This window comes from Siniperca chuatsi, linkage group LG9 (assembly GCF_020085105.1).
Source record: "Siniperca chuatsi isolate FFG_IHB_CAS linkage group LG9, ASM2008510v1, whole genome shotgun sequence".
In the NCBI taxonomy this organism is placed as follows: domain Eukaryota; kingdom Metazoa; phylum Chordata; class Actinopteri; order Centrarchiformes; family Sinipercidae; genus Siniperca; species Siniperca chuatsi.
Window position 1 is genome coordinate 19695774 of NC_058050.1, and position 17582 is coordinate 19713355.

The 17582-nt window shown below is 40.6% G+C and overlaps 1 protein-coding gene across 1 annotated transcript in view; it reads left to right on the forward strand.

Moving 5' to 3' along the window:
- Positions 1 to 17582, forward strand: part of LOC122881935 (A disintegrin and metalloproteinase with thrombospondin motifs 16) — a 53718-nt gene that overhangs the window by 30197 nt on the left and 5939 nt on the right. The window contains exons 11-18 of the mRNA XM_044208723.1: positions 1 to 96; positions 3159 to 3307; positions 4456 to 4628; positions 4788 to 4918; positions 5223 to 5346; positions 5609 to 5853; positions 6017 to 6152; positions 7912 to 8038. Of these exons, the coding sequence (XP_044064658.1) occupies positions 1 to 96; positions 3159 to 3307; positions 4456 to 4628; positions 4788 to 4918; positions 5223 to 5346; positions 5609 to 5853; positions 6017 to 6152; positions 7912 to 8038 (1181 nt within the window). The remainder of the gene's footprint in view (positions 97 to 3158; positions 3308 to 4455; positions 4629 to 4787; positions 4919 to 5222; positions 5347 to 5608; positions 5854 to 6016; positions 6153 to 7911; positions 8039 to 17582) is intronic.

Consider the following 17582-nt stretch of genomic DNA (forward strand, 5'->3'; position numbering starts at 1 on the left):
GATATCTGCAAGGCTCTGTGGTGCCACCGTGTTGGGAGAAAGTGTGAGACCAAGTTCATGCCAGCTGCTGAAGGCTCTGCCTGCGGCCCTGATATGGTGACTTAACACGTGTTTTCATGTGTGCATGTGTGTGCGTGTGGTGGAGGAGGGGTGATATGCTCATGAGCTCTCTCACCTCAAGAGTGGCATCACATGACTGGCATGGGAACCCATTCACCTCTATTGGACTTTTTTATCCATTGCCTTTGAGGCAATTCAAGTGCTCATACCAAAGACATTTCCAACAGCTAGCAGGGACATGCAGCTAGATACCTCTTTCTTCAGGATGTCATTACTCATGTTTTTGTTAAAAAAAAAAAAAAGCATGTGCCATCCATTCAGGGGGTAGAGTTACCCTTTAATCAAACCATCACCAAGATAACCTTTGTTCCATTTTAGCCGAAGGAGCCAAAATGATTTAGCACTTGATACGCCTTTGAGTAATCTTTGCGTTGTTTTGTCAGATGAGGACAGGATGTGTTTTTGTTGGTTTTTTTACTTGACTGTTGCCAGTACACAGCTCCATGGCAACATCTTACCAAATAAATCCACAAATGAAAGGCACCAAACAAGAGCTCCTCACAAACACTTCTTTGCAGATTTGGTGAAAATATGCCCTCCAACAGAACAACACAACTCAAACAAGAACATTGGAATTGACATCTCTCAGATTCCCTGCACAGTCTTAACAGCCTGAGCTGTGCAAGATCAATGAAATGAGTGAATTCAATTTTGAGAGTGGATTTTCCCTTTAAGGCATCAGTTGGCCCAGCGATGTGCTGCTTAGCATCATCAACTGTGTGACATTCAGTATGAGAAGGGTAGAGCTTGCAAAGAGATGTCTCACACATAGACGCACGCATAGATTCCTCCTCTAAGGGATACCACAGACCTCTGAGTGAGTAAATTGCACAATACAAAGAGTGATAGTATTTTATTAGGTGAACAGGCTTGATTGATGGACATGTTATGATAAAAGTAACATTTATGGAGTGTTTTAGTGTTATAGAGTGCTGATATTCTCACTCAGTTAGGCCATTTCAAGACAAAGGGCCTTGAACTGGGTGACACTGCACTTTTAACAGCGTCTTTTTACACACCAATGTGTCCCAGTGCAGACCAATAAATTAACTTGTAAGCGAAGAGTTTGGATTGATTTTGCTATGTTTTAGATTTGAGTTCATTTGAGTGCAGTGTCAATAAAATCTCTCTTTTTGATAGAGGTACCACACTTTCCCTCCAATATTTCACCTCAGGGAGCAGCTGCAATTGGTTTGTTGCTGACGTGGCAAAAATATGCCATTGGGGTTTGGGCCAAAAAGCAATCTGTGCTCTTTATTTATTCTTTGTTTCTTTCCTTACTTCTTTCAAGATGATTCTCCCCCAAGGCTCGCTCTCTCTCTTACTCTCTCTCCCCTGACAGCCCCTCATCGACATTTGCTTCTCAATATATTGAACTTGATGGTTTAATCCCGCCCTCTCCCTCCACGGGACAATTAACTGAACGCAAACAATGACAGGCTCACTTAGGAATCCGTGGCACTCAGCCGCAGGGGGAAAACTGAGGGGAAATCAGCTGTTCTAGTTCTTAGTCAAGAACCACGAGATTAGCTGGAGGGGAGTGTGTGGGTCTGTGTGTGCTAGCCTGTGTGTCTGTGGGCTCATGTGCAGTGAGAACCAGAACAGCTGAATATATGCCCCCCTATCAATACTAATGCATGAGTGGGTTGCGTGTGCACAGTGTGTGTGTGTGAGATCACTCCAAGGCGAGCAGTTGAGTATATTGTGACTGATGTCATCTTGACATGTACAAATCCAGTTCAATCCTGTGCCAGGAAACAGCTTGTGACACAATGTTGCTTTAAGTGAGTCTAGATTTTGCTAAGTATTCTCACATTACATTTAGGGATTTTGAGTGAAGTACTGCTCATTTTGGAACATGTGACTGGTTGGTTGGTTAATGACTCAGCCTTTTTTGAGGTACATACAGTAAATAACTTGATTCAGGGGTGTATGAGGCATGTGTATCCTGTAGCACCTCCATCATCTCATGCAGTTAACTCTACAGACACACTGTATTCACATAACTTTCCATTTAGTTTCATATTCCTCTTCTGCCTTGTCTGGTTGCCTCATGGAACACATTTGGCAATGTTCATGGGCAGAAAGCCACTTGGTCAGGGTGGCCCCTATGCAGAGGGGTGGTGGTATCTGAGGGGGTAATTGTGAACCCCAATGAAGCTCCTCTAAAAAGAAGCAGCTGGTGACTTCATGCGTGTACATGGCTCTCTGCATACTGGCCACAAGTTAGTAATGACCAGATTATGAGGGGAACTTTTCAAATTGGGAGAACATGGGAAACATTTTGGAAAATGCATAATAAATATATGTCTGTTCCAGTTCACTTCTTTCAAAAATTAGGTGGACACCAAATATAAATATTAATAAACAAGTCACAAAAAGGCTGATACCCCACCCTTATAGTTGATTTGGATTGGAAAGAAGTTAAATTATCTCAGTGCCTTGGCAGATATTTATTCTTTTGTTTCAGAACTAAAATTGTTTTTCAGCAGTGAAGAAACATTGCTATGTTGATTTGTGCATTGTAACAGTATTTCACTTTTACTGCTTTTAAAAAGAAAAAGATTGGAATGAGGGGAAAAAATCAACGGTTAAATGCAGTATAGTGCAACATGAAAAGCAAAAATGACAAAACAATAGTAAGTGGATCATTTCACTGTAGGAGAATATCCTTGTCAGGTATGAGACAGCTTTTCCACATTTCATCTGTGTTTGGCTGTTAATTCTAGCTGATGACAGCTCAAAGTAGAGACTGTCCAAAAAGCAGCACAACTGGAGATTCACTGATAGATTGTGAGTATGTAACCAGGACTGGACCACGACCTTTTTAACCGCAGTTAAATCTGAAAGCTATATCTTACAGACCTCTTCCATGGTTTGACAGACAGTCATCATAAAGAACATAAAGAGCAGGGTCCATTGGAAAGTCTGTGTGTTTTTGACACTTTTATGACACTTTGCTCTTAGCTTTTGTGTGCGTGCCTCCCTTCTTCTTCCCCCTTCTCTCCCACTTATAATTCCTCTCCTTCTTTCTCCAGTGGTGTCGTAGGGGCCAGTGTGTGAAACAGGGTGACGAGGGCCCGAGGCCTCAGCATGGCCAGTGGTCAGAGTGGTCGTCCTGGTCTGCCTGCTCGCGAAGCTGTGAGAGCGGAGTCACCTATCGAGAGAGGCAGTGCAACAACCCCAGGTAGAGATATACACAATAACAGTCCCTAACAGGTACAGCAGTGCATGTTGCAAAGATGAGAAGAGCACAAAAATGTAAATATCACCAAACAGTTTTAGAGGAATACTTTTACGGAAAATGCTTTGCTTTCTTTTCAAGAGTTAGATAAGAAGGTCGATACCGCTCTCATGTTTTTGCGTTACGTATCTTGTTATGGCACATAAAAAATATTAACTTTGGCCATTTCCTAATGTAATTTGATGGACACACAGAAGATTTATTATGTGACTATGCTTTGGTACGGAGATGGTCTGTACTGTTTGTGACTGCTTGACTCAAAGCCAAGAGTATATTAAGACACGTGATTAAAATAGTGAAGATCGCTCACATGGGTCTGGTCCTTCATCACTTATCTGCTCACTTAGTCCCCTACTCATCAGTCACTCAGGATTATTTGCACTGCTAGTCAGTACGGGAGCCCTATCCCAAATGCTGGAGCCTCTTCTTTATCATGTCATGCCAAGATCCTGACAAGTGGCAGGCTAAATTAGACAGAGAGTGATGAGGAGGGGGGGGGTAAGTAAGATGAAGACAGGCGAGGGGGTTGGGGGGGTGTAGGAGAGATGACAGAAGGGATTAAAAAAGCGAGAGATGAAATGCAGAGATACAAAGGGAGAGAATCTGAGAGTGAAAGAGACATAAGTGACAATGTGATTGGAGGGCTTATAGAAGGTGTAATTGTCCCGTGGAAGGGATTTTAAGGAACGTAGCCCGGGGATATACACCTGTGATTGGAGAAGTCTTCACAAAGGCACGCTCACACACAGCCACATATACATGCAAGTATACTCACAAATTGATCATGCCGATACACAGTATTACAATGAAACTGACAATGTTATTTAACACACTTTTGCTCACTCAGATCAAATGCAATGTTAAAGTGTTTTTTTTCCTCAGAATTTCATGTTAATAGATTGCAATCTGGTATTTCCTGTAAGTCTTACATATCACATATCACTCACAGACATTAAAGGACACACATATGAGAAGAAATCAGGACATTATGAAGAAAATAATTCTAGTGAAATACTAATGTATTAAACAGACAGTATTATGCAACAAATGGAGAGTTTTGTTTTGATGTATTTTTCAACCCTTCTCTGCAGACCTGCATATGGAGGGAAGTTCTGTGGGGGCTCCTCCAGGTCGTACAAACTGTGTAACACTGAGGATTGTCCCCCCAACACCACTGACTATAGAGCGCAGCAGTGTGCAGAGTTCAACAGCAAACAGTTCAGAGGGTGGTACTACACCTGGAGGCCATACACTAGAGTGGATGGTGAGACAATTGTTCCATTAATGTTCAAAATTACTCAGGAAAAAAGATTTGAAAAGATAAAAGAAATTTTGGGAGAGGCTTTTACCAACTTGCCATGTCCTGGTAGTAAACATTTTGCTTGTTGCCACTGGCCCCTGTGGTTATTTTCTTTACTCCCAGATCAAGATGTATGTAAGCTCTACTGCTTTGCTGAAGGCTATGATTTCTTCTTTGCCCTGGCCAGCAAAGTTAAGGATGGGACACTCTGCTCACAGGACAGTTCTAATGTCTGTATCGACGGACTGTGTGAGGTAATACTTTAAAATGTCAAGCAGTGAGACAGTAACATTGAAGAACGATCTTTTTGAAGATGATGTCATATTTGAAGTCTTTGAAGTTGAGCTATAAATTCTGAGAATGGATGTAGCAGTAGAGGACATCAATAGACACGCTTGCTGTGCTGTTTCACAACATGACAAAGAAAATGTTGACCTGTCACCACTTAAGGCATAAATGATGGTAATGTTGTAATTTATTTCATAGTACGATGGAATGCTGCATTTCATGTATATAATCTACTTTTTTGTCAAAAGCAATGGTGTTTTTCTCCCACAGAGAGTGGGCTGCGACCGTGTTTTGGGCTCCACAGCAGTGCCTGATGCTTGCGGGGTGTGTAAAGGAGACAACTCCACCTGTAAGATCTACAAAGGACAGTACTCTAAGCAGCATTATACTAACCGTAAGTGAGAGTAGTTAAATTGTAGTTCATTGGTTTTGGTTATTACATTCGAGACATTTTAAAAGGTACTGATTTGTTTCTTTATCCCAGATACTGAAACTGCATTTTCCTGCCTTTATCATTTTAAAGCTCATAGACAGCTACAAAATGTGTGAGGCTTGGTGTCATAGTTCATATTATTTAAATTTAGTTTTGTCTTAGATATGATTGTGATTTTCTTGCAGTGCTGGGTGTTTGTTTAAAGTTTTGTACTCTTTCTCAGAGTACTATGGGGTGGTAACCATCCCAGCAGGGGCTCGGAGTATCCGTGTGATGGAACTGAATACGTCCAGCTCCTACCTGGCTGTCAGGGACTCTCAGAGACGCTACTACCTGAATGGACACTGGACGGTGGACTGGCCAGGCAGACACCCCATTGCTGGAGCCATTTTTGAGTACAAGAGACCCTACAACAGACCAGAGAGCCTCATATCAACTGGTCCCACCAATGAGACACTGGTCATAGAGGTAAGGGGGCACACAAAGCATTGCTTTAACTGATTTAATTCTTCTTCTTTCATTCCTCTGTGGTATATTTTCTTTACTTCCCTTGATTACCTATGTCTAAATATTTCGGCTACTTTTTGTTGTCCTTCATCTCATTGTTCTTACCACATTCTTTCTCCTGTAGATATTGTTGCAGGGCTGGAACCCAGGTGTACGTTGGGAATACACTCTGAAGAAGGCTGATGAGAAAAGGAATCACATCAAACACAATTATACATGGGCCATCATACGCGCCCAGTGCTCGGCAACTTGTGCCGGAGGTATGTGTAAACATATAAAATATTTTTTAGTTGCATTATCATATTACATTTTCAAACTGCAATGATAGATGTGTTCAAAGTGTAGTATAGTCATTTTCATCTTCCTTGTCACATCAAATACAGTATGTTGTGCAGTTAGCTGTTTTGTTAACAAATTGCAATACTTTTTTGTGTTTTATTACATAGATATAAGTCTAAAATTATTTCAAAGTCTATTGCACTGATGAAAAAGGACAGCTCACCTTCAGATCGACAATCTGGGCCAGCATCTAAAACTCAGTCTGACCTCTCTGATCTATAATAAGGCTTTTAGCTGCAGGTTAAATGGAGAGAGGAGCGTTCCCATCATTATCGAGGGGACATTAGTCATTCTTGTTTGGGACTGGTGGGACCTCTTCTTGTTCTACTGGAGACCTGCTATTACATGCACACACACAAAAACAGATCCGCTAAAGCAAACAAGCACACACATGCATGGCTTCGACCAGTGGCCTTTGTCCCGCCAGAGGCCTAGTATTAAACTAGCACACACACACACACACACACACACACACACATACAGGAAGACTGTTGTAATGACCTGGGCAGACCCTGGCATGGTGATTTGAGGCTGGAGGGCAGTGGACAAAAGGTGTATATGTGTGCATGAGTGAGAGAGAGTGTGTGTGTGTGTGTGTGTGTGTGTGTGTGTGTGTGTGTGTGTGTGTGTGAGTGCTCATGTGTGTTTACTCATACACATTTTTCTTTGCAAGTGCTTGTATGTTCATGGTTGTATTTGTGTGTGAGTGTGTGCACTTGCTTGCCTTCATGTGAACAAAGCCCCCATTGTAAAGTTTCTATTGATTGACACTGCAGGTTAAAGTTCCCCACCCTGGTCTGTTGCAGTCCACCCTAACCACCTCCTCCTCTTTGTGTCCTGATTGTAGGCCATGGTGGGTTGGGGGTCATTTGCTTTATTAAAGAGTGTGACTGACTAACTGACCTGTATAAGTTGAGATGTGCAGATTGACCATGCCTAAGGCCAAATACCAACCAGGGGATCTGTGGAGATGGTATTCAAGTTTCACATAAATCAAACAACACTGTCAGATCTGCATTTGTGCCAGAACTCATCAACACAAAGTCAGGGCATTTAAAGATGTTTATTAGCCTCTGAGAAAGCAACTGATAATACTATAATAAGAAAGTTGAAACAAAAAAATCAACAAACTGCTCAAGTGTGTTTCATATGTTACAGAGATAAGACATTTTCTTTGTGCATCACACCTGCAGAAGGAGGTGTGGTGAAAAGGCACACATGTCTAAATATCCATCAACATACATTTTACTACCCAGAAGGTATTTGAGTGTCAGCGTGAAACCAATAACATGTTGCTTTCACATTATTAAAAAGGTGTCACAGGTGTGGTATATTATGTGCAAACATTTGATAGCATCCTAACAAGCCGCTTGATACACCATGACTTAAACAACAATGCTGTTTTGTTGTCCAAATAACTTTTTTTGTCAAGCTGTTGTTTCCAATTTCAAGAATGAGACTTCAAGCTCAGTAACACTGGTGTTTTTATACATCTGTGCCAATAATCTCTTATGCCCATTTCCATAACTATTCCATCCATCACAGTAAGTATGAGCCTGCAGTTTTGTTTTACTGTTATTTTATAGTGGCAAAGAGGCAGACAGAATAGGGTGTAACTCAAAATGAAAAAGATATCCCTCTTTAATGATGCCTGAACTTATTAATATATAACCCATGCAGGCCAGATGAACACCAAGTCAGCGTGCTACAAAGACTTGAGAGTGCAGGTGAATACATCCTACTGCAATCCCAAATCAAGACCAGCTACTGGACTGATGCCCTGCAACACCCAACCATGTCCCACCAGGTCAGACCCTCTGCTCTTTCATATGTCAGTGCTGTGTTTGCTAGTCATAGTAGTGATGGTTACTACTCAGTAACTATAGTTTTGTCATGGAATTAAATGGTTCACTAGTGCGATTGGTTGACTTGACTCTTTAGTAGTGGAAGTGTCAGTCGATCGGTCCACCACAGACTGAAATATCTAAATAACTTTTGAAAGGAAACATGCCACATTTTGTTCAGATATCCATGGTGCCCAGAAGATCAATCCTAGTGACTGTGGAGATCGCCTGACTTTTCCTCTAGTGCCACCATGATGTTGATTTTTAGTGAAATATCTTAACAACTATTCGATGGATTGCCATGAAATTTGGTTCAGACATTCATGTTCCTCTCAGGATGAATTGTAATAACTTTGGTGATTCCCAGACTTTTCATTCACGTCAAAATTAAATAATAAATAATGTGTCCACTGCTTTAGTTTAGAACTGAATACCTGAAAAACTATTGACATTCCCATCAGCCTCTGCTATGCTTTGTGTTTAGTGATAATTAGCCAATGTTAGCATGCTAACACACTAAACTAATATGGTGAACATGATAAACATTATACCTGCTTAACATCAATGTGTTAGCATTGTCATTGTGAGCATGTTAGCATGCTGACATTAGCATTTAGCTCAGGGACCACTGTGCCCATAGACTGTAAAAAAGAAGTGGACAAAGCCTCTGGGTAGGAAAAGTGAAGCCAATGTGGAAGTGCCTTAAGCCTGCATTCTTTCTAATGGCCAGCAGGGGGCGACTCCACTGGTTGCAAACAGAAGTCTGATTGTAAAGAAGTCTATGAGAAAATAACTCTACTTCTCACTTGATTTATTACCTCAGTAAACATGCTCCTAATGAGTTTATGGCCTCAATCGCTAGTTTCAAGTCTTATTCAATACAGCATGATGTTCATTTCATTCCATTTAGAGTAAAATAGACCTTGTGTTTGACAGGTGAATCAGGATAGAGGCGTAGCAATGCTTAAATGCTTAAACATTTAAATAGCCGTGAACTTGTTTTGGGTGTTGTCCGTGTTTTCGTCTTAAAACTTTGACCCTTTCACAGTGTATTTTCAGTTCAGTTTTCAGCTCCATCCTCTCATCCAAATATGGTTACTTCTGGCTCCACAATGCCAAACTCGAGCCTTCAAAATGGTAGTCCACAAATCAATGGGTGACGTCACAGTGGCTACGTCCACTTCTTTTATACAGTCTATGGCTGTGCCAAGGTACAGCCTCACAGAGCCTTGTTGTTAAGATTAGAGTTTATGTGATTTAAATATCACAACTCATTCAACTCAAACCTTAGCAATGTCAATGATAATTTGTGGCTTCAAACATTTGGGAATGAAGTCATGAATATATCTGCACTCTGTTTTTAATTGGCTCTCAATCTGGACATCATTAAAAAATGGTATTTAAACAGTGCAGACATTTCCTCATGTTTTCCTGATACATATTTTTGGATAGAAAAAGACTGAATATTTGGCCCTTCTAGACTTCAGGGTATGTCAATTATTCAATTGTTTAATTGACGTAGTGTACTGTAGGCTATGTGACAGCCAAAAACATTGTTGGCTGTAAGAGCTCAACATTCTGTACATGCATGTTCATGTTTGGAACTTGAGGAGGCAGCTTTAGGGGCCACCAGCCAAATAGGTTGATATAGTTATTCGAGCTCACCATGCTAGTGAAGAGATTATCTTGTGTACACTAAGAATCCTTTCTACTTTGTCTTTTTATCTGTGTCTTTTCTTTCTGTATCTCTCACCCTACTTGGGGTTTAGTCTTTTCCTATCTTCTGTCCTTTTAACCTTCGTCCTCCCTCACTCCTCCTGATTGCCATGTGTTACTGGTCTACAACACCTACACATCTGTTCTGTAATTCCTTGACATGCAGTGTCAAAAAGAGCTGTTTATTGGTTGAGTCAACTCTTCCTAACTTCCCACACTATCTCCTCATAATAAAGCGAATGAAAGGTGTCAGGCAGCACTGACTGTATTATCCACCCTTTCCCAGCCCAGTAAAGCACCTGTTCGGTGATGATAACATTTTCCTCTCATGTAATGAAAAATAACTTACATGTAGGCCAAAACATGCGTGTGAGACACAGGGAAGAAGGGGAAGTTCCACTGGATATTCTGTTCCTGTCTTCATCTAGTTCAGCATGAAACCTCACAAACTGTCAGGAATAGTTAGCTTCTGTGTTCATTTAATACAGCAGGCCAAGGACTGTGGGACCCAAGCTCATAACAAAACGCTAGTTCTCCTGACCCACCAGAGACATCATTTTTGAACGTGTAGTTTAAGAAACACTGCTGGATGCAAAAGCTTAATTGATGGGGCATATTGGTTCATCCAAACAGTTGTGATCCTCAGAAATGTTATTCCCACAAGGGTGCACCAGAAATGAGCTCAAATTGAATGAATTAATAATTAATTTGCAGTTGCAGCCACTGCTGTCACTTAGAGTGGCAGCAACACATTTTCTGTGATGTATGACGATACCAGACAGAAAGAGAGTGGGAGTGAGACCCACTAATGGTTCTGTGGTTTCAGGGTGTGGTTCTGTGGGATCTTGGCTCCGCTCAGTTGGTTCGGTCACTGTCTATACCCCTGACACACAAGTCCAAGGCAGAGGATCAAAGATCAGTCAACATGCTCCAATTCTGCGGACATCATAGGGAGTGGTGCGCCCGTTGACAGGCAGGACATGTATGAACACACACACACACACACAGGGGAAATGTCCCTCCCTTGTCTGTGCTGCTCTGGACAGTGTCATGAAGGGTAAAACCCTGGCCAGAAAACAAATCAGTGAAAGACACTGGGGATAACACTGGTTTTAATGAGAGGGGAGCTTGAGATTTTGTTAGTGAAAATGGGATTTTTTTTAAAGCCATAGGGCACTGAAAAATAGTATAAAATAGATGAATTATTGGTTGGACATTTTTGAGTACACATTATATAGCATTTACAACAGGTTATTGGCAACAGAACATCTAAATACCAATCAAATCTATCCAGTGGCCAACAGAGATGCAGTGTGTCATTCCTACAGCAGCTGTTGCTGAGGTATTGCTTCCCCTGAGTGCATTTTCTGCATGTGTAGCTGGAGTAATAATTCCTAAGATATCACACAGACCTGACCTCTAGGGCCTACGTAACTCCTGGAAGAGAAGGTTACCAGTACAAGATACAGATGAGACGCATAATGGGTTACTTCTCCCATGGCTACCAGTGCTAATAGAGAAGTTAACACCGTGTCTACACAGGAGGCATAGCGTGGGCAGCATGCAGGGCAAAAAGTCAACATCCTCACCAGCTGATGATCCATGTAGAAGACATGGAAAGAAACAGCATCGTTCTTGTGTGTAGAGCTACTTAGTATTAGTTTTATTATAATAAGGAAAAATGTATCAGACTGTTATTTCATTCTAACATAACCCTTTTTGGCTGCTTATCTTATATGCTTGGACAAGCAAGACAGACATTAGATTTATGCTTTATTGTTTGTATTTTCAAACGATATCTATAACTTTTTACATTATGAGAGAATGACTAACCAATGTGTTTGCCGAACTTAACACTATCAGGGATAATGAGTCTGGCTGGGACTGCAGGAGTGTATTGCCAAATCTAATAAAGAGCAAGACTGAGCTGCTTAGTTACAGTTGCTAAGCTATAAATGAACACTCAATGTTTGGGGGGAGGGCTTTAGCAAACGGTCAATTATCCTACACTTTGTTTGAAATAATAAAATACTTACCTCTGGTAATTGCTTACACAGTAACTTCCTCTGTGCTTGTATAGTGCTGTCTGCAATTATTAGCCAAGCACAAAACATAGTACAACCTATGGGTATCCATTAAACACTACACTTATTTTTGACATTTTTCATAGAGATTGGGGACCGCAACTGCAAATCAAATGGAGGAAACTCTTAACTGCACTATTAAATGCAAAAATGAGAAATACCATTCAAAAGCTTCTTTGCTGGATAGGCAGAGTGTCTGTAGAACTGGGAGCATCTACCAGGACTACCACTGCACAGATAAAGCAGGACAGTTACAATATAGTAGATGCCTGTCTCCCAAGGAATAACAAGAGCATTTATCTGGAGACTTTTGACAGCTGCTGTTGAGGCGTCAATTCCTCTGTGCCTCTATTCTGAGTACACTCTTAGCAATGGTCTGAAATGTCAGCCAAATTCTTGCAAATGAAGTGGACACTGCTGACAAGCTGCGCATTGATTTATGAGCAGAGAGGGGTTTAGCTGAGACACTGACCTCATCTTGGTCAGTGTTGCATGTGGATGTCTAGAAGAATTCTGTTGTTGTATGTCCAAATGTGACTTTGTCCCCTGCATGTAAAAACTGTTTTGTTATGTTGTGGCCAAGCCAAGGCTTTAAAAATATACTTAAAACTCTCATTATTTCTCAATATTGGAAGGCCATGCCAGAGAAAGGCACAACAAGGCCTTGTTGCATCTTTGTTCCTGGACATCAGTGCCTCTAATGCTTTGAGTCACTTTCTGTTAGAGTGTTTTCTAAATAAGCTGAAATGTAATAGGAGTTATTTTTGATGATTAAGAAGCAATGAAATACAAAATTGCTGGAGAGAAAGAGAGACATGCAGAAAGAGCAAAGAACATTGAGTATCTGTGGTGTTAGAGATTTTTGGTGCAGGTTTCGATGAATTTCCAATATTGCTTTTGTCTGTGCTCATATGCATATAAAGTATACATAAAATAACATATAAAGGATACACACATTCATGGTGTACAATGCTTTTGTTGCTGCCATCATGTTGGCAAGAACAGAATGACTGGCCATTAGCTGCTGTCTGGCATACACACACACACAGGAAGAAGACAGGGCAGGGCAGGAGAGGAACAGTGGTGGTGTCTGATTACTATGAAGCTCGTTCCCACCCAAACTCTCTCACCCTCTCATCAAGAGTCCCAAGGAACAATTTTAAGTGTCTCTCCTACACTCCACCCAATGAACGCTGCAGTCCAGTCTAAAACTACAACAAAATCTATTACAAAATCCACACTGATGCACACATTTCCAGAAATATATTCATATTCAATTTCTTTCTCCCTCTCTTTTGTTTGGGATGCTTTTCTTTGAAATGCTTATGAAGTCAACTCTTTCTTAATATGCAGTCCATTGGTGGTGTCCCAACACCTGCTGAAAAAACCTGTTGTTTCAGAAAGATTTTCTCAGGGATACAGTATTATACAGAGCACCAATATTATGTAATCACTACTGAAATCATGGAATCCCAGTTACGTTACCATTTATCTCATGTTTTATGGTAACCAACAGCTGTTCTAAAAGGGGATTTTTCCTCTGTATAGCAGTGTCAGTGTCTGATTATTTCCTTCTTGCTCAGTTTGTTTTATGTCTCCGTTTTGGAACAGGTATCCTAGGAAAATTCTGCATGATGACCACAGAGCCGTCTCATATTCACTGACATAAAGTAGTGATTGTGTTGACAGAAAATATATATATAAAGTCGTCAGAAAAGGAGGCCATGTCCTCCAGGGCTTTGTTAGGTCAGATATTTTAAGTAATAATGGCATGTTTGTGGTTCACTGTGTCACCATGTGTAGTAATGTGCTGTATATTATGTAGTCATTCCTGCTTTGTTTTCACTGTTATATTCAAGAAAAACTGATACTGCCAGTTTAACAGATTATTCCCACCCAGCCTAAAACATCTGCACTCATAGAGATGTGAGGCACTTTGAATAAAAGAGTCCACCAATTGTTATGTTAGGAAGGGTATCTCTGTACTCCACCTACAGTCTACATTATTAACCATGGAGCTCTATTGGGGTAATTACTGTTACCAAGCTCAGAAAGAAAGAAAACACATTTTAACCAATAGAAAGCATCACCACTGACTGTCAACTGACAAGATGACAAGTGTGGTAAAATGTTACTTTATCTAGATATATATACTCTCCAAAGGTCAAAATTCACAAATGCAGCCTGTTGCACATGCAGAAAGGTAACAAAAAATTCTCAATACAAGGTCCAACTTAATAGTTGTTCCAAAGCTTTCAACCCCATCTTGTGGCCTCCCTCAGCAGATTTGCTCAGTTGTCATGGAGATTGTTTAGTTGTTATCACATGACGTAAGTGCTGAATTTCAGGCACATGATAACAGGTTGTTTTTTTTTTATCAAGATTTTGGTTAGCAAGACTTATTCAGAAAGCTGAACGACATGTAAAGTCGACAGACCGATAGAAAGATCTTTGACACAGAAGAAAAGAAAAACTGGCATTGCCTTGTGTCCTCTGTGAGTAAAAACAGTTTGAGCAGAGGTTAACTTGCATTTTTCACTTACTGTACTCAACAGAAACCAATGAGAGACAGCCGTGGAAAGAAATGTATGTTCATGATATTGGTATTTCAATAACATGTTACTCAGCTCTTTTTGGTACTAGTTTCCCCAATATTGTTACACGATATATAATCAATTTACTCGTCTAGGGGAAGCATGACATTTTTTCATCCTCCAAAGGGGTCATGACAGAAAAGGTTTGGGAACAACTGGAATACAGTAATTACCATAAACTTTGTGACTTCCTGTAGGAATAAATTACAACGCTGGTAAAAACACTGGCTTTAATAACTCATTTAATGCACTCTAAAAATGCCAGTTATATATTCAAATGTCTGTCAACTATACCCTTGCAGAAATCAGATAACACAAAGAGACATATTACTATATACATATATGGTACGTGAACCAAATTCATGTAGTGTATTATGTTTCTATGCCACGCTTAAAATGGAAAATTGAATTTTGCTCCTTTTGGTAAATGGATCGCAGTGGAGTTAAGAAACCAAACAGTTCAGGAGAGAAGAGAGCATACATCAAGGAGGACACCAGGAAACGCTTGCTCACAGTGTTTGTAGGTTTTATGCTGACAAACCAAACAATTCAAGCTTTATATCTGCACATTTACAGTGTGTGATCACCCTGGCATTATCTGGTAGCCTGAGACAGTGACTGTTTCATTTTTAGTTTTCAGGTAGTACTTAACTGCTTACTCATATCTCAGGATACTGTAGATACAACAGATGCTTAATTTTCCTCTCAACCTCTTCACACACACACACACACACACACACACACACACACTGCTTGTCTGCAAGAAATGCATCCATTTTTGCAAGGGGCACAGCCTCTCTCTGTATCCTTGCCCCCCTCTATTACTCACAGTTTCTGTCTGTCTCACTGTCTGTCTCTGTTTCCCTCTGTCTCTCTCTCTCTCTCACACACACACACACACACACACACACACACACACACACACACACACACACACACACACACACACAGAGGCATAGGTGAAGCCTGTAAGGTCAGTCGTGACCGTTCTGTCCCACCTGTCACCCATCCACATACACACACACACACACACACACACACACACACACACACACACACACACACAGAGGCATAGGTGAAGCCTGTAAGGTCAGTCGTGACCGTTCTGTCCCACCTGTCACCCATCCACATACACATACACACACACACACACACACACACACACACACAAACACTGCACAGAGCAACAGCAGGCTTGGTTGCAAGACCTCCACTGCAGTGTCCATTACCTGGGTGACTTCAGGCTCAGCTGTAAACATAACCCTAATGGCCTGGACATTTTGATGTGACGTCTTTTATCTCTGTGACCTGTCCAACCCTGTCCTACCGCGCATACACACACCTACACACACTCTGATACCACCAAGCAACTAGCCAAGGATAGCTGTCATTCAAACATTGTTGTGCTCGGGTCGCAGCACTTCCAATCTCTCAGCAGGGATTTGTGAGGCTGTGGCTTTATGACAAACCCTCTGTCTGCTTGTTTGTCTGTCTCACTGTCTGTGTCTTTTAAAAGTCATTTATAAATATGCTCAAATTCGCATTCTCTCTCTCTCTCTCTCTCTCTCTCTCTCTCTCTCTCTCTCTCTCATGTACACCAACACAGATACTCCCCTACTCCCTCGTGGTTATCTTAGATGTTGATGCTCCTCTCTGATATTTCTTTCCACTTTGCTTTTTTCTCTCTCTCGTACTTTCTCTCTCTCACATTCCACTACTTACAAGGTTACACACACACACACCACCCCTATCAGCATTTACTCACTAATGGATTTGTGTGTTTACACTGAGTTGAGGAAGCAGTGATAATAGTGGCTGTAAAGTAATCTCACAACTGTTTACACTCATCTCTCCTTCGTTATCTACAGCTGGGGATGCTTAGGTGTGCCTGTTTGTATGCGCTTGTGTGTTTATGTATGTGTGTGCATGAAAGCATGGGAAGACCTAGATATTTGCAAGCCACTTACAGAGCTACTTTGCTGTTTATATGTTTTAACTGCCAAATGTATGAATTTGTAAAATTCAACTAAGATCCTCCTCTGAACTAGCTGGAAAAGTTTATGCTATGAAGGAATGTTTAGCTAAAGTAATGACACCACATTATAACATCAACTGGTGATTTTTACAGAACATTTTTAATTGAGGATGCAAAATGAATTCTGGCTAGGACCTCAGTTTATTGCACATTATCCATGAGTGGTATTATTGCAGTATTTAGAAACATTTTACATCTCATAGAAATTAATAATTGTCAAGGTGATGTGATTTAAATATCCAGATATTTATTACATTATTTTCTCAGGTAGAGGAACATTTTATGACATTATGACAGTTCATCATCACATTGGGAATTCATGGATTCAAGACTCATCTAGCTTTGTCACAACATGTATTGCCAGACTTCAAATTTAAATACATAAACATTAAAAGCAACAGTTCTCATGTAACAGCAGAAAATTTGTCATCTGTCTTTTTCCTATTGGTTGCAGTCTAAACCTCCAGGCTGCATTTCCATGCTTTTATACTCTGATTACAGTTATTTGCAGCATTGTTGTGCAGTGTATACATAGCTCAGATTTCATATTAAACATAACTAAATCATATGATATAGTTACAGTGTTGTTTTAGTGTTTGGGTTTCTGATGATCACATTCATTTGTGTATCCTGCTATATTATAGTTTCCTTTCATGGTTTAATCAACCAGAACTGGTTTCAGTTGTACCTGTATCCATTGTCTGGTATTCTATAGAACATTTTTGTTGAACTGAACTGAAACATATTAGTAGTATATATGCATATGTTTCTTTTTTTTCACTGAGCATCTGGACAACTTTTTCAAAGTGCATTGGTTTCTTACAGTATGTGATCCCTCCTCGTGCATAAACTGTGAGCTGAGACAAAACATATGCTGCACTGACAAAAACATGCATGCTAGACTAGACAAGCTGGCTGTGGTCATCAGTCCATCTCTGCAGGTCATACTATTCTGAGGCCCTGCAGTTATTTAATTTTGCTGTGTCTGCACCCAGTAAGTTGGACGGAACAGGCATTACATCATGGAAAAAGGTTTCCGATGCCCGCTCACATTTAGAGCATGATATAATTCTGTCTC